We start from the raw sequence: 25,324 nt of genomic DNA, 5'->3' as shown, positions 1-25,324 counted from the left end.
GTCCAGTCAGTCAGTCAGTCAATCTTATTTATTGAAAGCTTACTGTGTGCAGAGCACTGTACTAAGTGCTTGGGAGAGTACAAAATAACAATAAACACATTCCCTACCCACAATGAGCTTACAGTCTAGTACTCTGCACCCAATGGGTGCCTGATCCAGTGCCCCAAATACAGGGGGCACCCAGTACAGTGCTTTGCCCACAGGAGGTACTTAGTCCATCCTGGCCAATGAATAAATTTTCGTTGGCCTTCTGGCCTGCCCCTTAGGGGCTCGGTGGTAGGCGAGCTGCAGGTTAGAACCCAAGGTGGGCTGGCGCAGTCCCTCGGTCCCTAGAGTAGGCTGGCGCGGGCCGTTGGTGGCATGGGGCATTTAGACTGCGAGCCCACTGTTGGGTAGGGACTGTCTCTATATGTTACCAACTTGTACTTCCCAAGTGCTTAGTACAGTGCTCTGCACACAGTAAGCGCTCAATAAATACGATTGATGATGATGATGGGGGGCTGTACCAGAGTCATGCTCCAGGGCTTGTTGGAGCACCTTCTCCGCCTTGGAGAACTTTCGAAGTTTCAGGAGCAGGTGGGCCAGGTCCCAGCGCAGCGACTCCTGCCCACTCATCTTCTGCGCCACCTCGTAGTAGCTGACGGCCTGGGCAGGGTACAGCAGGGCTGGGCCGTGAGGGATAGGGGCCTGTTCAGATCCTCCCCTTGGGGGCCCAGAGGGGCAGGTCTATTCGGACTGCCGCCTGGGCCATTTCTTGGGCTGGTAACTGATTCTTCTAGGAGGGAGGGTGGACAGTGCTCTGCACACAGTAAGTGCTCAATAAATACGATTAAATGAATCCCACCTCTTCCCCATCCCTTCCTTGCCCCTCCCTGGGGTCTCCCTCATTGTCAAGGGTGGGGAGTCTGGCAGTGAAGTTCTGCTCCCTCTGGCGGAGCCACCCCCGTGCCCCCAAGCCAGCCATGGCCCCTTCCCCATGTTGCATCCGTAGTGCCTGAGGACAGCCTCCCTCCTGCTCCATCTGGGGTCCACATGATGCCTTGCCTTGCCGACACCTGCCAGCTCCTCGCGGTGACCAACCACTTGGGGTATAGGGGAGGACTGGGATTTTCTGATGCTGCTGGGACCCTGCCCAGTAAATCTGGCCATGGGAAGCACGCACCTTGCTGTACTGGTGTGTCTTGACGTAGGCTTGCCCGATGCGGCTGATCACAGATGCGTCGTGAGGATTTTTCCGGTAAGCTTGGTCGTACACCTCCAGGGCTTTCTCCGGCTGAGGGTCAGGTTTGGGCCGGTGGGGAAACGACAGGGAAACAGGGGGGATGGTGTGCCGGGGAAGAAGGCACCTGAGGCCCAGAGGGGTTGAGTGACTTGCCCAAGGTCACCCGGCTGACCAGGGGCAAGGTTGGGACTAGGTACTTCCCACCTCAACATGTCACCTCAGCTTCTGACTGAGAAACTTCTCCTGCTGTCTCACTGTTTCTCGAGCAGGTACCTGGTCCACTTCCAGTCCCTGGGTCTTCCCTTCCATGTTGTTTCCACCCCTGCCCTCCCCCCACCATCTCCTCTTGTTGCTTTGGTGGTAGGCAGAGCAGCCCGAAGGAGGAAACAGCTTCCCTTGGGATCTTAGGAGTGGCCTGCTCAGACCACCCAAAGTCCTCTGTGCCTGGGCCAGGCCCTGTCCCCATGGCTGAACCCTGTGGGCTGGGTTACTCAGCTGCCTGGAAGCCCCCAGGCTCTCAGAGGCCCCATCTGCCTGGGCCTGACATCTAGAGTGCAGTGGTGGACGCTTGGGTGCTCACTCACCTCCTGGATGGTCATGAAGGCGTCTCCCAGGAGCAGGCTGCTGTGGGGCCCAGGCAGGTGGTCGCACAGGTCACTGAGAAGGGCAAAACCCGGAGCCCTGAGCATCGGGGGGCAAGTGGCGGCGGCGGGGGCCGGCCAAGCCTGTGACCTTGGGGGATGGACCGACTGGTGGGGGGTAGTGGGGCACAGGTGGGTGGACGGGAGCAAGTGAGGGGGTGGTGCCAGGGAGGGATGGGCAGGGGTGGGCAGCCACACCGGTAGCAGCCAATGAAGAGCCGCGGGTCCTTGCGGGTGTGCAGGTAGATGCGGGCCATCTTCTCCTTGGCCTCGGTGTAGCAGGGCTGGTCCGGCGTGACACCCCGAAGCATGCTGACAGCCAAGTCCACCTGACCCTTGCTCAGTGCCAGGTCCACGTTGGCGATGGTGACGCGGATCTCCTCTGGGGTCCCACTGAACTCATTAATGGTGTCCTGCATCACCTTGGTGGCCTCGTGCTGGGAGAGTGGTGGCGAGACCCCCGAATGCTGATCCTGGCACCAACCCGCGTTTTATCCCCATACTTTCCTGCCTCCTGAGGGGAGCCCGCAGGGCAGACTCCTGCCTCACGGAAACAAGAGGGAGTCCCCAATCCCAGGAAACCATCATGGAGTCCCCATTCCCAGGGAACCATCAGGGAGTCCTCATGAAAATGGCAGGGAAATCTGCTGCACTGGAGAAATGGTGAGGGAGCCCCCAATCCCAGGGAAATAGCAGAGAGTCCCCAGGGAAATGGTGGGGAAGTCCCCAGCCCTGGAGAAATGGCGAGTGAGGCCCCAATCCCAGGGAGCAGCAAGGTGTCCCTAGGGGAATGGAGGGGTAGTCCCCAGCCACAGGGAAATGGTGAGGTGGTCCCCAGGCCCAGGGAAATGGCGAGGGAGCCCCCAGCCTCAGGGAAACAGCAGAGGCGACCCTGGTCTCAGGGAGAGGGTGTGGGAGACTCCAGCCCCAGAAAATAGCAGGGAGCCCCCAGCCTCAGGGAAACAGCAGAGGAGCTTCCAGCTACTTCTCCTTTCCACTGGGCCCCATCCTCCTGCCCCCATGGCCTCTGCCATCCCCAGGGGCTGCCTCTATGCTTCTGCCCCCTCTTCCAGAGAGACCCTAACTGGTGTGTGAAGGAAAGCTGGGGGGCTCCCACTAGAGGCCCAGCTCTGTTCTAGCTATTTCTGCCATGAGAACTACTGGCCTGGGGGTCTTTTTTATAGTATTTGTGGAGTAGTTACTGTGGGCCGGGCACTGTACTAAGCACTGGGGTAGATTCCAGCTAATCAGGTTGGACACAGTCCCTGTCCCTCATGGGGCTCAGAGTCTTAATCCCCATTTTACAGATGAGGGGACTGAGGCACAGATAAGTGAAGTGACTTGCCCAAGGTCACACAGCAGACAAGTGGTGGAGCTGGGATTAGAAGCCAGGCCCTTCTGACTCCTGTGCTCTAGCCATGAGGCCAGGATGCTTTTCACCAGTTCACACTACTCCTCACGGCCCTAAGCCAGAGGGCATCTTGGTCCAGGGGGCAGGACCCTCACCAATTCCCCGTTCAGCCTCAGTGCCTCGACCAGCTCCAGGAGGACGGACACCCGCTCGCTCGGCGGCATGGCTGTCCTGTGCGCTTTCCGGCCTTCACCCTTCTTCAGCCCGGGCAGCTTCAAAGCCATCTTCAGTGTCTTGATGGCCTCAGGGTAGTCTCCCTTCTGGTTCAAGGCTCTGGCTTTGATCAAGTGGTAAAGGGGTTGGTCTCGGACCTGAAAAACCACAAACCGTGTTCAGGACCGGGCACTCTGATCTGGATGCTGTGACTGGCCCCCTCCCCCCTACTCCAGGACCCCAGGGTAGGGGGCATGGACCACATGACTAGTGTCTGACCTGGAAGTTGTGGCTGACCCCCAGCTCCAGTGAGTGGGAGCACATTTTGGAGTTGCCCTGGGCCAGGTAGACCTGGGCCATGAGCAGGTGGGCATCTGGTGAAGTGAGGTCCATGTCTATGCAGCGCTGCAGCGTGCTCTGAGCTGTGTCCAGCTCTCCTGCAAAAGGAGGAGGCCGGGCCATGGGGATGGACCGTGGGGAGTACTCCAGCTGGCTAATCGCAGTTCACGGACATACTGGCTGCTGGCCTCCCCCACCTCCCCAAGCTTTGGCCTCCCCCTCTGCCTCGCCCCGCCCTGCAGAGGCTGTGTTCTGGATCTTCCTGCCTAAGAGCCCGTCCCAGATCCTAGCTTATCTTTATCTCTTCATCCATCTGCCTGTCCACTCATCTGTCTGTCCAGTCATCCATCTGTCCGTCCATCCACCCATCCCGCCCCAACCTGATGAAGAAGATTCAGACACAGGGTGATGATGATGATTATGATGATATTTGTTAAGTGCTTACTATGTGCCAGGCACTGTACTAAGCACTGGTGTGGATATAAGCAAATCTGGCTGGATGTAGTCCTTGTCCCACAAGGAGCTCCCCGTCTCAATCCCCACTTTCAGGTGAGGGAACTGAGGCCCAGAGAAGTGAAGTGACTTGACCAAGGTCATACAGCAGGCAAGTGGAGGAGCCGGCATTAAATCTCATGATCTTATGACTGCCATGCTCTATCCACTATGCCATCCTGCTTCTCACAAGGGTGATTCGATGGGGCAGAGCAGATGTGCCCCGGGGCTCCAAGGCCCCCGACTGGCTCAGGGCAAGTGGATGGCCGGCTTACCGGACAGGTAGTTCACTTGCGCCATGAGGTAGAGTGGCTCGAGCAGCGCGGGAGCCACCTGGATGACCGGACTGAGGATCAGGGCCGCTTGTTTGAGTAGGGGAGATAGGATCTGGCCAGGCGGCCGTGGCTGGGAAGGAAGTGGGGTCCATGGTCATTGTCAGCTGTGCCCGGTGGGGAGCTCTAGGCACGCTCTCTTCCCTCCCTCCCCACTCCACCCTGCCCTGCACAGGACCCCTCTGGGCTGGGCAGGTGGAATAGAGCAAGGCCCAGGGCACCCACCTGCTTGGGGCAGAAGACCAAGAGTTCCTTCACCAGGTCTGCCAGGAAGAGGGGGTTGAGCCTCTCCAGGTATTCCATGCCATGAGGGATCCCACGCAGGAATGAGAAGTGCAGCTCGGCCGCCTCCTCCAGAAGCGTGGTGGCTGACTGATCGCTTTTCTGCCCCCGGGATGCCAGGACAGCCTGGAGGTACAGGAGGACCTGCAGGGGGAAGGTTCTGTCCTGAGTTTCCCAGTCCCCTCTCTGGGGGCCAAGCTCTGGAAGCCCAGGGCTGGGGGCTGGATGTCAGCTGCAGAGGAGCAGGAGGGCTGGAGCCAGGGCGAGCTGGTAGTGAGTCTTTGTTCCTGGGCTTCAGGGACCAGAGGCTCAGTCGCTGGCTCTCGGCTGACCGGCTCTGACCTTGCATTTCCCCGAGGACTGCTGCACCTCCTGCAGGAACTCCAGCTGCTGCTCGGCCTCCTCCAGCCGTCCCTCCAGGACCTGGCACCTGATGATCCCTGTGGACCCAAGGGAGGGCATGGAACAGGCACACCAGAGAGACTCCTTCAGCCGCTCCTCCCAGAACCCAGTCCAGCCCATTACGCCCAGACCCGTGCAGATTAGAGCTCTCTCCTGATGTTCCCGGACTCCTGCAGGTCAGAGGCCAGGCCCCTGGTCTTCAACCTCAGCTTGGGAGTGGAGTTACGGTGGGGTGGGAGTGGGGGGATGGTTCTGGAGCCCTATTTTCCCCAACTCTTAAGGGTCCCTTTTGCAGGTAATAATAATAACTGTGGTATTTGTTAAGCACTTACTATGTGCCAAGCACTGTTTTAAGCAATGGGGTAGATACAAGGTAATCAGACTGGACACAATTTCTGTCCCACATAGGGCTCAAGTCTTAATCCCCATTTTACAGATGAGGTACCTGAGGCACAGAGAAGTGAAGTGACTTGCCCAAGGTCACAGCAGACAAGTGGCAGAGCTGGGATTACAACCCATATCCTTTGACTCCCAAACCCGTGCTCTTTCCACTAGGTCATGCTGCTGCCCTCCTCCCCATGACCCAGCCAGGCTCCCGCCACTTCTGGCATCGACCCTGCTCCCTGTTCCTAGTCCCTGGGTATCCATACAACGTCTGTGCCTGTGGTAAGCTATTTCTACTATATCTTGAGCTGCATGGCTAAGGCTTGGATTTGACATAAGAAAAGAAGAAATGTGGTGCTCTAAGTAATATTCATTCATTCGTCACATTTATTGAACATTTACTGTGTGCAGAGCACTGTACTAAGCAATTAGGAAGTACAAATGGGCAACCTGTAGAGATGGTCCCTACCCAACAACGGGTTCACAGTCTAGAAGGGGGAGACAGACAACAAAACAAAGCAAGTAGACAGGTGTCAATACCATCAAAGAGAAGCAGCGTGACTCAGTGGAAAGAGCACGGGCTTAGGAGTCAGAGGTCATGGGTTCTAATCCCGGCTCCGCCACTTGTCAGCTGTGTGACTTTAGGCAAGTCACTTAACTTCTCTGGGCCTCAGTTACCTCATCTGCAAAATGGGGATTAAGACTGTGAACCCCACATGGGACAATCTGATTACCTTGTATTCCCCCAGTGCTTAGAACAGTGCTTGGCACAGAGTAGGTGCTTAACAAATACCATTATTATTATTATTATTATCAAAATAAATAGAGTAATACATGTGTGCAAATATATACAAGTGCTGTGGGGACAGGAAGGGGGTAGGGCAGGGGGTGGCGATGGGGGGGGGAGGAGGAGGAGAGGAAAAGGGGTGGGCTCAGTCTGGGAAGGCCTCCTGGAGGAGGTGAGCTCTCAGTAGGGCTTTGAAGGGAGGAAGAGAGCTAGTTTGGCAGATGTGTGTGTGTGGGGGGGTATTCCAGGACAGAGGTAGGACGTGGGCCAGGGGTCGACAGTGGGACAGGTGAGAACGTTAGCGGCAGAGGGGCGGAGTGTGCGGGATGGGCTCTAGAAGGAGAGAAGGGAGGTGAGGTAGGAGGGGGTGAGGTGATGGAGAGCTTTGAAGCCAAGAGTGAGGAGTTTTTGCTTAATTTGAAGGTTGATAGGCAACCACTGGAGATTTTTGAGGAGGGGACTGATAAGCCCAGAGCGTTTCTGTACAGAGATAATCCGGGCAGCAGAGTGAAGTGTAGACTGAAGCAAAAAAAAAAAAATAAAAAGGCCTGCTGAGGCTGCCCAGCATCACATGAGATTAGACAAAGGGAAAGTTTGTACTTCTGCAGGGAAAAGACGTTATTATTGTTATTATTAATTATTATTATTAATAAATAATCACTAGCACCACCTAAGGCTTGGATTTGACATAAGGAAACAAAAAGATGTGTGCTAGCAGGTCTATACGTTTCAGGATGGCCAAGCATATGGGGATGGGGGAGAGGGGACCCTAATGCCTTGAGCATAGGCCAGTGCTGCCCACCCCACCAAGGCCACCACGAACCGGTCAGTGCGGCCATGCTGCTCTTATCCAGCTTCATGGCTTCCGTGTACCACAGAGTGGCCTCTTTCACCTTGCCCTGGATCAGCAGCTGGTTGGCCAGCTCCGTGGCAAACAGGGCCTCCGATGGGGCCATTAAGAACGTGCGTTCCATGAACCCCGAGATGTGCTGCAGGATCATGGGGCGCCTCCCGCTCTGTGGGGAGAAGAGCCATGGGGTCCTGCTTGTTGGGGTGTGGAAGAAAAGAGGCTCAGAGTCCAAGTCCATGGCCGGCGGGAGGGGGCAACTGATGGGGCTTTTGGGGTTGAATGGTCTACTCTGGTTGGCTGTACTGAGGGGCCAATGGCCGGAGGGACCACAGCATTCGGCTGATTGTCCAGTGCTGGCACTCGGGGCTATAGAATCAAAGCCCAGGGACTAGCAGAGAGGGGCTTCTTCACTGGACCGGACAGAGCACAGGGTCCCGCTGTGATAGTGGGAAGGGGCATGGAGTCAGGGAAAAAAGGCAGGAGGCGGGTGAGGAGGGAAGGACCTGGCCCAGCAGCTCTCATATGTACCAATCTGCTCACGACGAGGATTTTTTTCAAGTAAAGGTTTGGGTTCTGGGGCTCTCTGGTCTCCAGGACCTTGATCAGATTCCTGACGTGATCAATGGCCTGTGGGGAAAGACGAGAGTTGGAGTCCATTTGGTGAAGCATGTAGTGTTGCTAGGTGGGTGGAGGGGTGCTCGGCCAGGCACTTGGGGGACAGGATAGGCAGATGGCCCAGTGAGAAGCAGGATCCTGCTCTCAAAAACGCTCACTTTCCCAAGGGCAGACAGAAGCATGGTGGACCTCTACTTTAGGATGAGAAAACAAATGGAAGCCACAAGGCGATTGACTGATGAACCACCAAACAGATCAATACCCGAGTGCTGGGACAACTGGGAGGTCCTTAGTGGGTGAGAGCCCCAAGTACCCCCAAACTTATTGCCAGCAATCTCTGGTCTATGTGGGCTAATGTTGAGTTTCGGGGGTCACCGGAGGACTCACGAGGGCGACACCCCGCTCCACACCCTGCACCAGGACAGAGCCCCGGAAACACCCCAAGGACATGCTGCCCCACATCCCGTGCCCCAGGGCGGAGCCCCCAGGACCCACCGAGGACCCGCTGCCTTCCCTGGCCAGCGCGTGCACCGCGAGGAGCTGCCTGGCGTCGAGGTTGCTCAGATCTTTCTCTAGGATCCTTCAACGACAGCGGGGGAGACTCGGCTATGAGCAAGATAGGGTGCAGGGCCCGAGGGCTGACAGAACTCGAGGGAGGGGGCTTGGGGCGCTTCAACAAGGGCTGGGGTCCCGGCGGAGTAGGTGGGTCCACCGCTCACCGGTGCCCCGTCTCCACCGCTTGCTCCCAGTCCTGCTGGGCCACGAACAGCTTCATTCTGAGCACCAAAGCGGGAATGAAGTGCGAGAAGGAGGCGGTCAGCTGGTTAATGACTTCCAGAGCCCCAGCGTAGTTCTGCTGCAGCATGAAATAGCTGACCTGTGGGGACAGGGAGGGGTCGGGGGGTTTGCTTGCCTCACTAGTTCCACAGGGTGTCTCCGCTTGCCCCACTGCCCCAGGATTGAGCCGGGGTTTAGGCAGTAGACCGCTCCATACTTACACAGCCACTGGCAAGCGGCATGGCCGGTGGGTAGGGAGGCTGTCTTTCGGTACCTCCCGCCCCCTCCAGTGAAGCGTGAGGAGAAGCAAGCCACCCCTGGACCTCGTGGCCATGCCAGGCTTGTTGCCCCACATGAGGATGCCCGTATGGTAGGGAAGGCACAGGTGTTAACCCCCCCGCCCCCCCATCAATCCATCTCCCCTGGCCCCTGTCACTGGGCAGCAGTTCGACACCTAGAGCCCTGCTCCGCGCTGGTCCCTCAGCCAACAGACCAACCGTCCGTCCGTGAGGTCTGAGGGTGCTGCCGACCGGGGTCCGGGCCAGACGCCCCATGGGGCTTCTCCTCTGTGTGTTACCCCACTGCATGGCCCTCCTTCTCGCAGTGGTGCCTTGGGCTCGGGAGGAGGAAGGGTGCCGCGCAGGGCAGTACCACCGAGCTGCCCCACCTTCCCCATCAGCCCGAATGCGTCCTTGGCATCTTGCACACCCTGGTCCAGGAGCTTGATGGCTTTCTTCCCGGTGGCCGGCTGGTCGGGGCACAGCTCCAGCCAGCCTCGGAGGACGTAGCCCTGCACCGGGCAGGGAGGCCTCTGGTCAGTGGAGGGACAGGTCCCGGGGCACATGGTGGGGAGGGATGGTGTAGAGGGGTGCACAGGGGCCCCATCCTCGCCCAGGCGCCTGCTTCTTTCGAGGAAAGTAGAAAGAGGTGCCTGGAAAGGGAGGGGGCTCGCCCCTGGCCCAGGGAGCAATGGACTAGTTCGGGATGGGGGTTTGGGGATGCTCTCCCTGGGGGCCAGCAGTGTGGGTGGGCCTGGCATTGTCAGAACCCGGCCCCGTCAGAACATGCTTCCTTCGAGGCGTGCGCCCATATGTTAATGTGTATATGTATGCATGTGCATGTGTGGTGTCGGCGTTAGGGAAGCAGCATGGTGCAGTAAATAGAGCAAGGGCTTAGTAGTTAGAAAGTCATGGGTTCTAATCCCTGCTCCATCACTTTTCTGCTGTGTGACCTTGGGTATGTCACTTCACTTCTCTGGACCTCAGTTAGCTCATCTGCAAAATGGGGACTGAGACTGTGAGCCCCACGTGGGACAGGGATTGTGTCCTCCCGATTTGCTTGTATCCACCCCAGAGCTTAGTACAGTGCCTGGCACACAGTAATCGCTTAATGAATATCACAGTAATTATTATTAGGGTAGGGTCAAGCCCGGGATTGGAGCCTGGGGTGGGCCCAGGGGTAGGGGCAGGCCAGAGCTAGGCTCTGGCGGTGGGTGCTACCTCTCTGGAGCCCTTGGAGAGTTTCAGCACACGGTCGGCGCACTCCTTCGCCCTGTCGTGGCGACCCATCAGCCACAGGAACAGCGCGGCATAGTACAGCCCCTTCTCACCCGTCGCCTTGCGGGTTTCTTTCAGTTCCCGCTCCAGGTCCAGAACAGCTTCCCGGTCTGCAAGCACACGCAGCCACAAGGGCCCGACAGGTCGCCCACTTGGGTTCGCCGGTGATGGGGAGATGGCCTAGTCTGTACTTTATCCGGTCAGGCCGGGAGTCAGCTTTGGGACAGCAGGTTTGGCCGAGAAGTAGGGTTTGGCCAGAATGTGCCCCGGGGCCCGCCCAGCCCAGGTCCCCGCCCAGCCTTGCCCAGGATTTCCACTTTCTTGGATTCCAGTTGGGTCCCCACCCACGCGGCCTTCGAGGAAGAGGGCTGCAGGGGGGTAAGCACGCACCCACGGTTTCACAGCGCTTGTGTGCGTGGATGAGGGCCATGATGGAGCAGAGGGAGACTTCAGGGCGATTCCGGATGTTCTCCAGCTCACCGATGGCGTCCCTGATCCTCTCTGCCGAGAGATACCCGGGCCCTCACTTTCCCCAGTGCTGTTTGCAGCCGAGCCTCGGGTGGCCTCCTCAGCCTCCAGGGGGCAGGGGGCAGAGACCCCTCGGGCTGACCAAGGGCGACCCGTGTTCCTGTTGACTTTGCTATTTTTTTTACGGTATTTGTTAAGTGTTTACTCTGGACCAGGCATTATACTAAACCTGGGGTAAATTCAAGCTAAACAGTTTGGACACAGTCCCTGCCTCATGTGGACCTCACAGTCTTAATCCCCATTTTACAGATGAGGTAGCTGAGGTACAGAGAAGTGAAGTGACTTGTACAAGGTCACAAAACAGACAAGTGGCAGAGGTGGGATTGGAATTCAGGTCCTTCTGACTGCCCGGCCCATACTCTAGCCACTAGGCCATGCTGCTTCTCTATCGCTGCCGGCCCGTCCCTGCAGGGCCATCCCCGCAGGGCAGCTGTGAAGTGACGAGAAGGCCGCAGGGCTGAAGGCATCATTCATTCATTCAATCACCGCAGATGGGCACAACCGGGGACACGTGCCCTGCGGCAGCTGCTTACCCTCACGCAGCAGACCATAGGCTTTGAAAAACTGCAGTACCGCATCGTTGGGGGATTTCTCCAGCCCCTCAACAGCTGCATTCTGCACGTGGCGGAAGTAACCTTCCTGACAGTAGTATAGGATTCCAGCCTGGGGGCCCAGAGGAAAGGCATCGCGGGTAAGTAAGCTCCTTGTAGGCAGGGAATGTGTCTACCAACTCTGTTACACTGTATTCATTCATTCATTCAGTCAGTCAGTTGTATTTATTGAGCGCTTACTGTGTGCAGAGTACTGTACTGAGCGCTTGGGAAGTGCAATCTGGCAACATATAGAGATGGTCCCTACCCAACAACGGGCTCAAAGTCTAGAGGGGGGAGACAGACAACAAAATAAAACAATGTGGACAGGTGTCAAGTCATCAGAATAAATAGAAATAAGCTAGATGCACATCATTAACAAAATAAATAGAATAGTAAATATGTACAAGTAAAATAAAGAGTAATAAGTCTGTACAAACATATGTACAGGTGCTGTGGGGAGGGGAAGGAGGTAGGGCAGGGGGATGAGGAGGGGGAGAAGAAAGAGGGGGCTCAGTCTGGGAAGGCCTCCTGGAGGAGGTGAGCTCTTAGTAGGGCTTTGAAGGGAGGAAGAGAGCTAGCTTGACGGATGTGCGGAGGGAGGGCATTCCAGGCCGGGGGAGGATGTGGGCTGGGGGTCGACGGCGGGACTGGCAAGAACAAGGCACGGTGAGGAGGTTAGCAGCAGAGAAGCGGAGTGTGCGGGCTGGACTGTAGAAGGAAAGAAGGGAGGTGAAGTAGGAGGGGGCGAGGTGATGGAGAGCATTGAAGCTGAGAGTGAGGAGTTTTTGCCTGATGCGTAGTTTGACTGGTAGCCACTGGAGATTTTTGAGGAGGGGAGTAACTGTACTTTCCCAAGCACTTAGTACAGTGCTCTGCACACAGTAAGCACTCAATAAATACCACTGATTGATGGGTTGAGGAGCAGTACTCCACTCGCCGCTAGAAGGGTCAGGTCCTGTCTCCCTGGGCTCGGAGGGGTCATGCATTCATTCAATCATATTTATTGAGCACTTACTGTGTGCAAAGCACTTGGGAGAGTACAACAGAACAAGAAATAGAAATATTCCCTGCCGTGGGAAAGGGAAAGCCGGCAAGGGAGAGTGAACCATGGTGAAAAGTCGCAGAGCCTCTGTCCAGGATAGCCTGGACCCCAGCAGGCGGAGACCACCCCACCGCACCCATGCCCCTGCTGCCGATGGATGATCTCATTACTCTGCTTTGCTCTGGGCCCGATTCTGCTCGGCCCGGTAAGCGGGCCTCTACAGAGGAAGAGATTTTATTCCACTGGACATTTCCATGCCCCCGGGGTCGGCCATCTGCGTGGCCTCTGAATGACAGTTGTTGTTTGGAGGTACGGGAGGGTAGCTTTGGCCCTGCCACCAGCTGCCACGGGCTGCCCCCTGATCTGGCCGCAGAAGCCCATTACACTTTTGCCACCAGCACCCTATGACGGCAGGAGGGGGCCCCAAAACGCCAGCTCCGTCCAGTGGCCCGGGAAGCCCTGGGACAGAGTTGGCCGGTGGAGGGATAATAATAATAATAATAATAATAATAATAATTATGGTATTTGTTAAGCTCCTACTATGTGCCAAGCACTGTTCTAAGCGCTGGGGGAGATCCAAGTTTATCAGGTTGTCCCAACTGGAGCTCACAGTCTTAATCCCCATTTTACAGATGAGGCAACTGAGACCCAGAGAAGTTAAGTGACTTGCTCAAAGTCACACAGGATGTGGGGGAGACGGGAGAGAAGACCCCCAGCCCACGTCCTTCCCCTGGCCTGGAATGCCCTCCCTCCACACATCCGCCAAGCTAGCTCTCTTCCTCCCTTCAAAGCTCATCCCCTCCAGGAGACCTTCCCAGATTGAGCCCCCTTTTTCCTCTCCTCCTCCCCATCCCCCCCGCCCTACCTCCTTCCCCTCCCAACACTTGTATATATTTGTACAGATTTATTACTCTATTTTACTTGTACATATTTACTACTCTGTTTAGTTAAAGATGCGCATCTAGCTTTATTTCTATTTATTTTGATGACTTGACACCTGTCCACATGTTTTGTTGTCTGTCTCCCCCTTCTAGACTGTGAGCCCGTTGTTGGGTAGGGACCGTCTCTATATGTTGCCGACTTGTACTTCCCAAGCGCTTACTACAGTGCTCTGCACACAGTAAGCGCTCAATAAATAAGACTGACTGAATGAATGAAAAGAGGGACAGAGCCGGCGGCGGAGGGATGGGGGAAGACGAGGGGTGGGGGACAGAACCGGCGACGGAGGATGTTGCGGGAGGACGAGGGCGCGGCCAGCACAGGGTCAAAGGGACCTAGACACCCGTTTTGTGTCTTTCCGGGCGCCGGGAGGCTGTCGGGTCTGGTTGGAAACCCAAGGTAAGCGAGGCTACAGTCAATCAATCAATCAATCAATTGTATTTATTGAGCGCTTACTGTGTGCAGCGCACTGTACTAAGCGCTTGGGAAGTACAAGTTGGCAACATATAGAGACAGTCCCCACCCAACAGTGGGCTCACAGTCTAAAAGGGGGGAGACAGAGAACAAAACCAAACATACTAACAAAATAAAATAAATAGACTAGATATGTACAAGTAAAATAAATACATAGAATAATAAATATGTACAAACATATATACATATATACAGGTGCCGTGGGGAAGGGAAGGAGGTAAAATGAGGGGGACGGAGAGGGGACGAGGGGGAGAGGAAAGAAGGGGCTCAGTCTGGGAAGGCCTCCTGGAGGAGGTGAGTTCTCAGTAGGGCCTTGAAGGGAGGAGGAGAGCTAGTTTGGCGGATGGGCAGAGGGAGCAGGGCATTCCAGGCCCGGGGGATGACGTGGGCCGGGGGTCGATGGCGGGACAGGCGAGAACGAGGTACGGTGAGGAGATTAGCGGCAGAGGAGCGGAGGGTGCGGGCTGGGCAGAAGAAGGAGAGAAGGGAGGTGAGGTAGGAGGGGGCGAGGTGATGGACAGCCTGGAAGCCCAGGGTGAGGAGTTTCTGCCTGATGCGCAGATTGTTAGTAGCCACTGGAGATTTTTGAGGAGGGGAGTAACATGCCCAGCGCGTTTCTGGACAAAGATAATCCGGGCAGCAGCATGAAGTATGGATCGAAGTGGGGAGAGACATGAGGATGGGCGATCAGAGAGGAGGCTGATGCAGTAGTCTTGACGGGATAGGATGAGAGCTTGAACGAGCAGGGGAGCGGTATGGAGCTTAGCGCCAAGCGCTTGGTACCAAGCGCTTAGTACAGTGCTCTGCACATGGTAAGCGCTCAATAAATACGATTGATGATGATGATGATGATGGATGGAGAGGAAAGGGCGGATGTTGGCAATGTACGCCCCCCCCGCCCCCACGTCTCCCAGGCCCGCACCCACCAAGAGGGTGGGGTCGCTGCCGCCGCCGCCGCCACCGCCGCCGCCGCCGCCGCTCATTTTGTCCTCGTCCGGCCCCGCTCCTCGAACCGCCGCGCGGCCCTGGTAACGGCAGGCCCCGCCCGCGCCCGCCCCCCAGCGTCAGCAAGGGGAAGCCCGCGCCAGGGCGGACAGTCGATCTCAGAGCGGGCGAGCCCCCCGCCCCCGGGCCCGGCCCGCCCGCCCCCCCGCCCCCCCGCCCCCCCCTCGGCGCTCGATTGTGTGCGTCTGCAGCGCTGGCAGGTCCGGCAGGTGCGGCCGGAGCCCGGGCCGGGGTCTGCGGGGTCCGCGGGGTCTGCAGGGTCTGCGGGGTCCGGTGTGTGGGGTGGTGGCCGGGCCATGGGCCTGGGGGCCAGCGCCGGCCGGACCCACGGCGGCGCGGAGGGCTTCCATCTGCACGGGGTGAGGGACAACGTGGCGACCCTAAGCCTCCCTCCCCGTGCCCCTCTGACCCGACTCCGCGCTGCCCTCTGCACCCCCCTCCCTCCCTCCGTCCCTCCCTCCGTCCCTGCCCGCGGCCGGGCCGCTCGTTCCTCCCGCGCCTGCAGGCAGGCCCGGGGGCGCGGGGCCCGTCCGGCCGGTTGGGCCCGGAGAGAGGGCCGGGTCCGGGGTGACCCCGGGGGGGGCCGTGCCCGGCCTCCTCCGCCGACCCGCGTTCACTAGGCCTGAAGGGCTGCAGCAGGATCTATTTATCGTATTTTGTTAATATGGTTGGTTTTGTTCTCTGCCTCCCCCTTCTAGACTGTGAGCCCGCCGTTGGGTAGGGGCTGCCTCTATGTGTTGCCGACTTGGACTTCCCAAGCGCTTAGTACAGTGCTGTGCACACAGTAAGCGCTCAATAGATACGATTGATTGATTGAGGGCCCGAAGTTAGAGGGAGGAACTTTCTGGAGGCCAGAGGGGGGAGATCCGGAGCCCCTTCCCCCAGGGCCCCCGCGGAGCTCCTTATCTCTGCTCTGTAAGCTCGATGTGGGCAGGGAATGGGTCTGTTACATTGCACTCTCCTGAGAGCTCTGTATAGGGCTGTGCAGTACTGCGGGAAGCGCTCAATAGATACGAAGCAGCGTGGCTTAGTGGCGAGGGCACGGGCTTGGGAGTCCGAGGACGTGGGTCCTCATCCCGGTTCCGCCACCTGTCTGCTCTGTGACCTTGGGCAAGTCACGTAACTTCTCTGCGCCTCAGTTACCTTATCTGTAAAATGGGGAATAAGACTGTGACCCCCATGTGGGGCACGGACTGTGTCCAACCTGATTAGCTTCTATCTATATCCCCGTGCTTGGCACAAAGTAAGCACTTAACAAATACTATAATTATTATGATGAAAATGATTGATGGATCGATCCCCTGGAGGCCCTTCCCCAGGCAACGCGGCGTCCTCACCACTGTTTACCCACCGGTGTTTACCCGGGGACGTGGCTCTGGCCCGGCTGGGAGAGGCACCCTGGGGGATGGCAGGTGTCACCCCGAAACATAGGCCCAACGTCCCTTTCTGCCACCCTGAGTGGGGCCTCGGAGTGTGGGGCCCGGGGTTTCATCACAAGTCTACCCACAGGGGTCTGTGTATGGGCTGTGGAATTACAGGAGGATATCTGGTTTATTGTTGTGGGCAGGGAACGTGACTGCGTACTCTGTTGTATTGTGCTCTCCCGAACACTTAGTATTGGGTTCTGCACACAGCAAATGCTCAATCAATAGTATTGATGATGATGATTCCCCCCAGAAGTTTCCAATCCTCCGTGGAAGGTAGGCAAATAGTGTTTATAATGGGTAGGAGTCGTGTCTTCTGATTTTTGTATTAATAATAATTGTGGTATTTATCACTTGCTATACGCCAAGCTCTCTGGTAGATAAAATACAGACAGATCAGTCACCGTCCCTGTCCCACATGGGGCTAGCTCACAGCTTAAGGTTGAGAGAACATAGAAATATTTTATCTTTATTTTATGGAAGAGAAATCTGAGGCACACAGAAATTAAGTGTTTTTTGCCCAGGATCGCCCTTGCAGCCATGGGACAGAGCTGGGTGTTTTGTTGAGAAGCGGCATGACCTAGAGGAAAGCGTACAGGCCTGGGAGTCCAAGGACCTGGGCTCTAATACCAGCTGTGCCAGTTACTTGCTGTGTGACCCTTGGGCAAGACACTTCTCTGTGCCTCAGTAACCTCATCTGTAAAATGGGATTACGTTTTTATCTCTCCAATTTAAACTGTGAGCCTCATGTGGGACAGGGGCTATGTCCAATCTCATAAGCTTGTATCTACCCCACTGCTTAGAACTGTGCAAGATGCATATGAAGCACTTAATGAGTACCATAAAATCCCTCCCAAAAAACAACAGGCCTGTGCTCTTTCCTCTGGGTTCCTCTGACAGTCTGCAGCACTTAGTACAGGGTTCTGTACACTATCAATCTGTCAATCAGTGGTATTTATTGAGCACTTAACTATGTGCCGAGCACTGTACTAATTGCTTGGGAGAGTGCAATACAGTGGATTTGGTAGTCATGATCACTGGCCTCAAGGAACTTGCAATCTGGTGGGAAAATAAAAAGAAATAAATAAATATATAGCAAACTATTTAGGGTGGCTAGTGGGATGGCATGACCAGGAAGGTGGAGTTTAATTGGAAAACTTGGTGTGTTCAAAACGGAACTCCTCATTTTCCCACCCAAACCTTGTCCTCCCCGGCCTTTCTCATTACTGTAGATGGCACTACCGTCCTTGTCTCACAAGTTTAAAACCTTGGCATTAGCCTCAACTCATTTCTTTGTCAACCCACATATTCAATCTGTCACCAAATTCTGTCAGTTGAACCTTCATAAAGCTAAAATCCACCCTTTCCTCATCATCCAAATAGCCATTATGCCAATCCAAGTACTTATATTATCACTCCATTTCTAATGGTATTTGTTAAGCACTTTATGCCAGGCACTATACTAAGCACTGACTACTGCATCAGCCTCCTCACCGTCCTCCCTGTCTCCAGTCTCTCCTCACTCCAGTCTGTACTTCACGCTGCTGCCTTGATCATTTATCCGAAAAACCTCCACCCATTCAGTTCGTGCTTCCCCACTCTGCTAGAACCATCCACCTCCATATCAGAAACTCCTTACCATCAACTTTAAAGCACTCAATCACTTTGTCCCCACCTATCTTACCTTGCTGATTTCCTACTACAACCCAGCCTGCACACTTTGCTCCTCTAGCGCCAACGTACTCACTGTCTTGACCTCGTGTATCTTGCTTGGTTGATTGATTGGTTGATTAAAGCCCTCCTGGAGGAAGAGGACTTTGTAGATGAGGAGAACTGTGGTCTGGTGGGTTTGAAGGGGGAGGGACTTCCAGGCCACAGGGAGGGTGTAAGGCAGAGGGCAACAGAGAGAGTTGGGAAAGAGGCACAGAGTGCTGCCGAGCTTGGGAGGAATGGAGAGGGCGAGCTGCAGTGGAGGGGGAGAAGAGAGTGGAGAAGTAGAAGAATGGGATGGAGCAACCATAAACCGATGGTCAGGAATTTCTGGTTGATGTCGAGCGGAGTGGGAAACGATTGAAGGTCTTGTGGACAGGAAAGTTGTTTAGAACGGTATTTTAGGCAGATGATCCAGGCAGTAGCTTGGAAAAGCGGAGTACTGCTAGTGGCCAGGGTGTGTGTCCTGGGGAAGGGGTGTGATCTGGGGAAGGGGGTGTGTACTAGCCATGCTCTGTGATTAATGGTAGAGAGCAATATCTAGGCAGGGTGTATGGCCTGGGCAGGGGTGTGTGGACCGGCCATGCTCCGTGGCTAATGGTAGAGAGCAATATCTAGTCAGGGTGTATGGACCGGGCAGGGGTGTGGCCAGTGCAGGGGTCCAGCACTGAGTTTTGCTGTCATGCTGCAGGTTCAGGAGAACTCTCCCGCGCAGCAGGCTGGCTTGGAGCCCTTCTTTGACTTTATCCTCACGATCGGCCACGCCAGGCTGGTAAGCACAGCGGCAAGATCTCTGGAAGTGGACAGGTCTGCCCTGAGAGGTCGCTACGCCATCCTGTGGGGAGGGCCGGCTGTATGCTCATTTGGCTAGGGCAGGGGTTGCTCTACAATGGGGGCTTATAGTAACTCTGCCCCGGGAGACGTTTCCGTGTCAGGAGTTGGGGAGAGGTTGGGGGACGGGGGGACGGACCTTGCAGAGCCGGTTGGCATTTCACTGCTTTTTCCCGAGGTCGGGCTCTTTGTGGGGAGAAGCTCCAAAGGAAGTGGGAGGAGTGTGACTGTGTGTGTCTGGGTGCTGTATGTATAAGTGCGTACATGCGTGTTTCAGTGCCTGCGTGTCCTGGTCAAGAATGATAACCCCCCACTCTGCTCTTCCCTGCTCCCCCTCCCGCTCCACTCCGTCGGGCCAGAACAAGGAGAATGCCACCCTGAAAGATCTGCTGAAGGCCAATGTGGAGAAGCCGGTGAAGCTGGAGGTTTATAATATGAAGACGATGAAGGTGCGGGAGGTGGAGGTGGTCCCCAGCAACATGTGGGGAGGCCAGGGCCTGCTGGGGGCCAGCGTCCGCTTCTGCAGCTTCCGGGGAGCCAGTGAGCACGTATGGCATGTGTTGGTGAGACCCAGCCCTGGGCCCAACCCTCTGTCCCCTTGCCCCAGCCCTTTGTCCACCTGCACCCAGCCCCCACACCTCCCCCCACCTCACCTCGCCTCTGTGTCCACTTTCCCCCATCCCCCACCCCAAACTGGGCTCCCTCACCCCAGGCCCATCTCTGGCACATCCAGGCCCTTTCCATTCCTGCCCTGTTCCCACCCAGCCCTGCCCCTTCCCTGGAGTTTGGGGCCACTGGCATGCAAGAGGGCATGTGTCTGGGCTGAAACTGCTGGGACTCCCTTCCTTCCCTCCCCCACCTCCCCCTCTCCCCAGGATGTGGAGCCCTCGTCCCCAGCCGCCCTGGCCGGCCTGCAGCCCTACACGGACTACGTGGTGGGGTCTGACCAGATCCTTCAGGAGGTAATGAGCGGCAGCGTCCTCAGTCTGGCATGGCCCTGGGTTCTGTGGGGTGGGCCCATGATCTGCAAACTGGACTGGACCCGGGGTCTGTGGGGCGGGACTTCCCCTGTTTGCAGTCCAGTGTGACTGTGGCAGTCTTTTGAGGTCCTGGCCTGACTTGGGCACAGCCCTCCTCTCCCCACCTTCCATTCCCCCCTGGACCCTCCCAGTGCAACCATCTCTGTAGGGGTCCTTAGAGCCTCAGCTGCAAAACCTTACCCTCAGACCCCAAAGCTGAGGCCAGCAGCCCCCCATCCCCAGAGTTCCACCTTCCCCCTTGGTCTTGGTTTGTCATGTTGCGGGGACTGGGGGTGGGGGGTATCCCTCACCTCTGCCTGGCCCACTGACACGCCCCCCCCCCCCCCCCCGCCCGCGCCCCCCAGTCGGAGGACTTCTACTCCCTCATCGAATCCCATGAGGGGAAGCCGCTGAAGCTGCTCGTTTACAACTGGGAGACTGATGCCTGTCGTGAGGTGCTGGTCACGCCCAACAGCGCTTGGGGCGGAGAGGGAAGGTAGTGATGAGTGGGCCTGGGGCCAGGGGAGGGTGGGTTTGGAAGACGCAGAAGCCAGGAAGGCTGACCACGGGGTAGAGAGAGAGAAAAGGGCTGGGGGCTCCCCCCAGCTAGGTCCACGGGGCAGGGGAGTCCTGCAGCCCCGGTGGATTGGTGCTCTTGCAGCTTGGGATGTGGCATCGGCTACGGCTACCTGCACAGAATACCCTCTCAGCCCGGCCACCAGAAGAGGAAACCAGGACCTGTCTCCCCTTCCCCTGTCCTTCCCACCCTGACTCCTCCTTCATCCGGCCCCTTGGACGACCCTCTACCAGCTCAGGCCCTTGATGGCTTCACGGAGGTAAGGGAGCGTGCCAGTATGGCCCCAGGGGCTTGAATATGGAGCTTGCCACAGGAGCCCCCCCCTCCCCCCGCCCCGACATTCTAACCTGAACCTCTAGATCTGGACTATCTCCATATTCTGAGCTGTTCTAGAGTCAGACCCAGAAGCTGATGGGCCCTGGGCAGGCCCGGGATGGAGCCGGGGCAGTTCCGTGCAGCTCCCTCTCACCGTTCCTTGCCACGAAGGATTCTGGGAGTCACTTGGGCTGCATCTCTCAGAGAAGCAGCGTGGCTAGAGAAGCAGCGTGGCTCAGTGGAAGGAGCACGGGCTTTGGAGTCAGAGGTCATGGGTTCAAATTCCGGCACCGTCACTTGTCAGCTGTGTGACTTTGGGCAAGTCATTTAACTTCTCTGTGCCTCAGTTACCGCATCTGTAAAATGGGGATTAAGACTGTGAGCCCCACATGGGACAGCCTGATCACCTTCTAACCTCCCCAGCGCTTAGAACAGTGCTTTGCACATAGTAAGTGCTTAATAAATGCCATTATTATTATTATTATCTCGCTGCATCGTGGGCAGGAGCATGGCTGTCTGTCCATTGCTTCTTTTCTCCATTTCAGTCTTCCCCCAATTTTCCCCGGAAGTCTCAAGGCTCTCTCCACATTCTCTCCTCCACCTCCTCTCTCTCCCAGTGGCCCAAAGGTGCCCAGTGACTTCCTCATGTTGACCCCTTGCCAGCTGGGATATGGCAGTCTCTTTGCCCCTGTGGGTCACAGGTCTCATTCTGTTGTAGGCTCCCCTGCAGGCGCCAAGCTCCCATGCTGATTCTGCACTCGCCCAACCCTCCCTTGCTGATGGCAGCATTTCGGACCTCCCTCCCAGCTTCGAGGCTGGTGTTGGGGTCCTGGAGACACTCCTCCAGCCTCCACCGCCCATCCAGAGAGTGATGGACCCAGGTATGGACTTTGCTGTCCCACTTCTTCCCACGGGGGACTGACTGACTGACATTGACTGACTGGCTAACCCAAGCAGGAAATGTGGTGTCAAGGGCGGAGAGGGGAGAGTCAGGGGTGGCAGGTTGTCTGGGCTGGGTCAGTAGGGGAGAGGCAGGGACAGAGAGGGAAGAGTCAGAGAGGTTGCACAGTCCATGCTGGGTTTCTAGGGGAGAGTCAGAACCGAAAAGGGAAGAGTCGGGGGGCGGGGGGGGCAGATGGTCGGTGCTGGGTCATCGGGTAGAGTCAATACTGTTGGATGGTGAGGAGGCAGAAGAGTGGTACAAGGCTGTAACCCTAGTGCTCCCTACCGCCCTTCTGTTGGCTCAATCAATGGTACTAGCTAGGCACTTAATGTATGCAGAGCACTGTACTAAGCGCCTGAGACAATACAGTACAACAGGGTTGGTAGGTGACACTGAGAGAAGCAGTGTGGCCTAGTGGATAGCAGAACACTGTTCTAAGCACCTGGGATAGTACAGTACTACGGAGTTGATAGACAAAATCCAGAGGGGCAGCATGGCCTAGTGGATAGAACATGGGCCTGAGAAGGACCTGGGTTCTAATGCCAACTCCACCACTTGTTTGCCTAGTGGATACAGCGTAGGCCTGGGAGTCAGAAGGACCTGGGTTCTAATCCTGACTTTGCCACTTGCTTGCTATCTGACTTTGGGCAAGTCACGTTACTTTTCTGTGCCTCAGTTACCTCATCTGTAAAATGCGCACTAAGATGGTGAGCTCCATGTGGGACATGGACTGTATCCAACCTGATTAGCTTTTATCAACCCCAGTCCTTAGGGCAGTGCCTGACACATGGTAAACACTTAACAAATACCGTAAAATTAAAAAAAAACAAAAACATTACCTGCCCCCAAGGAGCTCACAGTCCCAAGGGGGAGTCAGAAATATTAGATAATAGTGATTGTGGTATTCGTTAAGTGCATACTATGTGCCAGGCACTGTACTAAGTGCTGGGGTAGATACAAGGTAATCAGGTTGGACACAGTCCCTGTTATACATAGGGCTACAGTCTTAACCCCCATTTTACAGATGAGGTCACTGAGGCACAGATAAGTGAAGTGACTTGCCCAAGGTCACACAACAGACAAGTGACAGCCAGGATTAGAACCCAGGTTCTTCTGACTCCCAGGCCTTTGCTCTATCCACTAGACCATGCTGCTTTCCTTTGTCTGACTCCTGTGTGGCTAAAAGTGGGAGAATATCAAGTGCTTAAAGGAGTACAGATACAAGTTCATGGGCAACACAGAAGGGAGAGCAAGAAGGGAAAACAAGGGTTTAGTCAGGGAAGGCCTCTTGGAGATGTGATTTTAGGAGAGCTTTGAAGGTGGGGAGAGTGGTGGCCTGTTGGATATGAAGTGGGAGGGAGGATGTGGGAGAGGGGTTAGCGGTGAGATAGATGATATTAAGGTACAGTGGGTAGGTTGGGGTTAGAGGAACAAAGTGAGTGGGCTGGGCTGTGGTAGGAGATCAGTGAGATGAGTTGAGGGGACGACGACCTGGTGAGCTTAAGGCCAATGGTAAGGAGTTTCAGATGCGGAGGTGGTTGGGCAACCACTGGAAGTTCTTGAGGAGTGGGGAGATGTGGACTGAATGTTTTCTTTTATGGGGGCCAGACTGAAGTATGGACTGGAGTGGGGAGAGACCAGAGGCAAGGAGGTCAGTGAGGAGGCAGATGTAGTACTCAAGGAGAGATAGGATAAGTGGTGGGAGTCAGAAGTACCTGGGTTCTAATTCCCACTCTGCTCTGACGTATTGGGCAAGTGACTAAACTTCTCTGTGCTTGTTACCTCGTCTGTAAAATGGGGATTAATAATAATAATAATAATAATAATGATGGTATTTGTTAAGCACTTACTATGTGCAAAGCACTGTTCTAAGTGCTCGAGGGGGGGTACAGGGTGATCAGGTTGTCCCACGGGGGGCTCACAGTCTTAATCCCCATTTTACAGATGAGGGAACTGAGGCACAGAGAAGTGAAGTGATTTGCCCAAAGTCCCACAGCTGACAATTGGCAGAGCTGGGACTTGAACCCATGACCTCTGACTCCAAAGCCCGTGCTATTTGCACTGAGCCACGCTGCTTCTCTGTTAGCCCCGTGGTCTGTGTCCAACCTGATTAGCTTGTATCTACCCTAGCGCTTAGTTCAGTGCCTGGCACATAGTAAGCGCTCACCAGATACCATCAAAAAAAAATCAGCCTGGTAGCAGTTCACACTTCCCCAGTCCCCTGTCGGTCCCCAGGACCGGCACTGACGCCTCCTTAGGCTGGTCCCAAGGAAATGGGGCTCAAGGGCTCAGAGGGTCGGCCGAGCCCCACCTGGTGTCCCGCTGGCCAGCCGCAGCCAGGTCGCCAACCCCACGGAGGTTCTGACATCTGACTTCTGATTGGTTCTGAGTCTGTGGGCTGAGGGCTGGTGCTAGGTCAGAAGTGGGTGGCAGGGCAGTGTTTCTTGGTGGGTAAGGGTTAAGGAACTCTGACTTAAGCTCTGTGGCCAGGCAGCCATGACCACCAGCATTAGCTAGGCCTCAGCCAGCCTTGGCTGATGTAGAGACTTTGCCGGAGCCAGCTGGAGCCTAGGCCCACTCTATCCTTTGTCCCGATCCCCAGGTTTCTTGGACGTGCCTGTTTCTGTACACGTGCCTTCTGCTACTGCTTCCCTGCCGTATGCCGTCGCCCTGGCTGGGCTGGATGGGGACCAGAGGGAGCTGGCTGTTCCTGACACTGCTACTGCACTTCCTGGTGAGGGGCTGGGCACCCCAGGAGCCCCCATTGTGGGGGACAGCTGCTACACTGAGGAATAGGCCCATAGAGACCTCCAACCCCTGTGGCCTGCCCGTCCCAGCTCCTTGAGCAAACTCCAGGGCAGAGGGTGGAGGTCAAGAGGCGGAGATACAGGAGCTGGGATTGTCTGAGCGGCAGGGAGTTGGGCCGGGGAGAAATGGATACCTACTGAGGGGTCCCTAGGGCTTCAGCACCAACTCGGCCAAGTCCCTGACTCAACTTCCCCCTCCCTGGGTCAGTCACTTATCCGGCCAGCCCACTTCAGGTGAGACCCGGTCAGGATGGCCCTTCCCAGCTGGGACAGCGTCCCTGGGGCTGAGCAGGGTGTCTCCAGTCTTGTCACCCGGTTCCTCCGCCTCTGTCTTCCAGATCCAGTCCAGGGTTTATTCCTGGATGAGCCAGGGGCAGTGTCTCCCTCGGCGCAGTCGACTTTCACACTCTCGCAGGATGCATCATCCTCCATGCCAGCACTGCTGGATGCAGGTCCTGACTTTCTGTCTGCAGAGCACACTGAGGACTCGGCCCTTCCTGGCCTGCTTGGGGCCAGTGGACAGACAGAAGGTCTGAATGCCGAGCCAGAGCAGGAATAGTCTCAGCCCCGGCGGCCGCCTCTGGCCCCTTGGCCACCTCCAGGAGAAGCCCACACGTAGGCTCCTCTGCTGTTGTCTTTCTTGGGTGGGGCTCCATCGGGTTTGTTCCCAAGGCTTAACTGGTTCCTGGCCTGGGCAGGGGAGAATGTAATACCTTCCCATGGTTCCGGGAAATAGACTGGGACGGCAGCAGCCATGAGGGACCCTGGCAGGAGGGCCAGGTCAGTGATGGTCCCTGGCCCCCTCCAGCCAGGTGCCAGGGCAGTTAATAAAGGCAGCGTGGAGCTGCGGTGCTGACAGTACGCTCCAGCCGTA

The 25,324-nt window shown here is 56.4% G+C and overlaps 2 protein-coding genes across 3 annotated transcripts in view; one reads left to right on the top strand and one right to left on the bottom strand.

Annotated features, from left to right (window-relative positions):
• The window catches only part of TTC21A (tetratricopeptide repeat domain 21A), a 21,894-nt gene extending 6,772 nt beyond the window's left edge, over positions 1-15,122 (bottom strand). Inside the window, exons 1-19 of the mRNA XM_038755443.1 lie at positions 14,982-15,122; positions 14,746-14,844; positions 11,305-11,434; positions 10,634-10,744; positions 10,187-10,353; positions 9,355-9,477; positions 8,630-8,787; positions 8,406-8,490; positions 7,824-7,922; positions 7,269-7,461; positions 5,215-5,312; positions 4,816-5,016; positions 4,534-4,663; positions 3,707-3,864; positions 3,370-3,585; positions 2,062-2,300; positions 1,807-1,879; positions 1,163-1,273; positions 507-645 (exon numbers count right to left, since the gene is read on the bottom strand). Coding sequence (XP_038611371.1) covers positions 507-645; positions 1,163-1,273; positions 1,807-1,879; positions 2,062-2,300; positions 3,370-3,585; positions 3,707-3,864; positions 4,534-4,663; positions 4,816-5,016; positions 5,215-5,312; positions 7,269-7,461; positions 7,824-7,922; positions 8,406-8,490; positions 8,630-8,787; positions 9,355-9,477; positions 10,187-10,353; positions 10,634-10,744; positions 11,305-11,434; positions 14,746-14,844; positions 14,982-15,122 — 2,671 coding nt within the window. The remainder of the gene's footprint in view (positions 1-506; positions 646-1,162; positions 1,274-1,806; positions 1,880-2,061; positions 2,301-3,369; positions 3,586-3,706; positions 3,865-4,533; positions 4,664-4,815; positions 5,017-5,214; positions 5,313-7,268; positions 7,462-7,823; positions 7,923-8,405; positions 8,491-8,629; positions 8,788-9,354; positions 9,478-10,186; positions 10,354-10,633; positions 10,745-11,304; positions 11,435-14,745; positions 14,845-14,981) is intronic.
• Positions 15,083-25,324, top strand: GORASP1 (golgi reassembly stacking protein 1). 2 transcript variants are annotated; one of them, XM_038755795.1, is made up of 9 exons: positions 15,083-15,183; positions 18,650-18,730; positions 19,149-19,337; positions 19,665-19,751; positions 20,174-20,304; positions 20,470-20,644; positions 21,419-21,581; positions 24,246-24,377; positions 24,789-25,324. In XM_038755795.1, the coding sequence occupies exons 1-9, from the start codon at positions 15,121-15,123 to the stop codon at positions 25,007-25,009; spliced, it is 1,242 nt and encodes a 413-aa protein (XP_038611723.1). In that variant the 5' UTR covers positions 15,083-15,120; the 3' UTR covers positions 25,010-25,324. The 2 variants fall into 2 exon arrangements, with proteins under 2 accessions (XP_038611723.1, XP_038611722.1); XM_038755794.1 differs by having other exon boundaries at positions 19,149-19,352.

The sequence above is a fragment of the Tachyglossus aculeatus genome, chromosome 13 (genome assembly GCF_015852505.1).
Source record: "Tachyglossus aculeatus isolate mTacAcu1 chromosome 13, mTacAcu1.pri, whole genome shotgun sequence".
Taxonomy (NCBI): domain Eukaryota; kingdom Metazoa; phylum Chordata; class Mammalia; order Monotremata; family Tachyglossidae; genus Tachyglossus; species Tachyglossus aculeatus.
This window is presented reverse-complemented; position numbering and strand designations above follow the sequence as displayed.

Coding starts and splice junctions, on each gene's coding strand:
- GORASP1 (XM_038755794.1), top strand. CDS start 15,121: ATGGGCCTGGGGGCCAGCGCCGGCCGGACCCACGGCGGCGCGGAGGGC. Junction 21,582..24,245: donor CCAGAGAGTGATGGACCCAG/GTATGGACTTTG, acceptor CCCGATCCCCAG/GTTTCTTGGACGTGCCTGTT. Junction 24,378..24,788: donor CACTGCTACTGCACTTCCTG/GTGAGGGGCTGG, acceptor TCTGTCTTCCAG/ATCCAGTCCAGGGTTTATTC.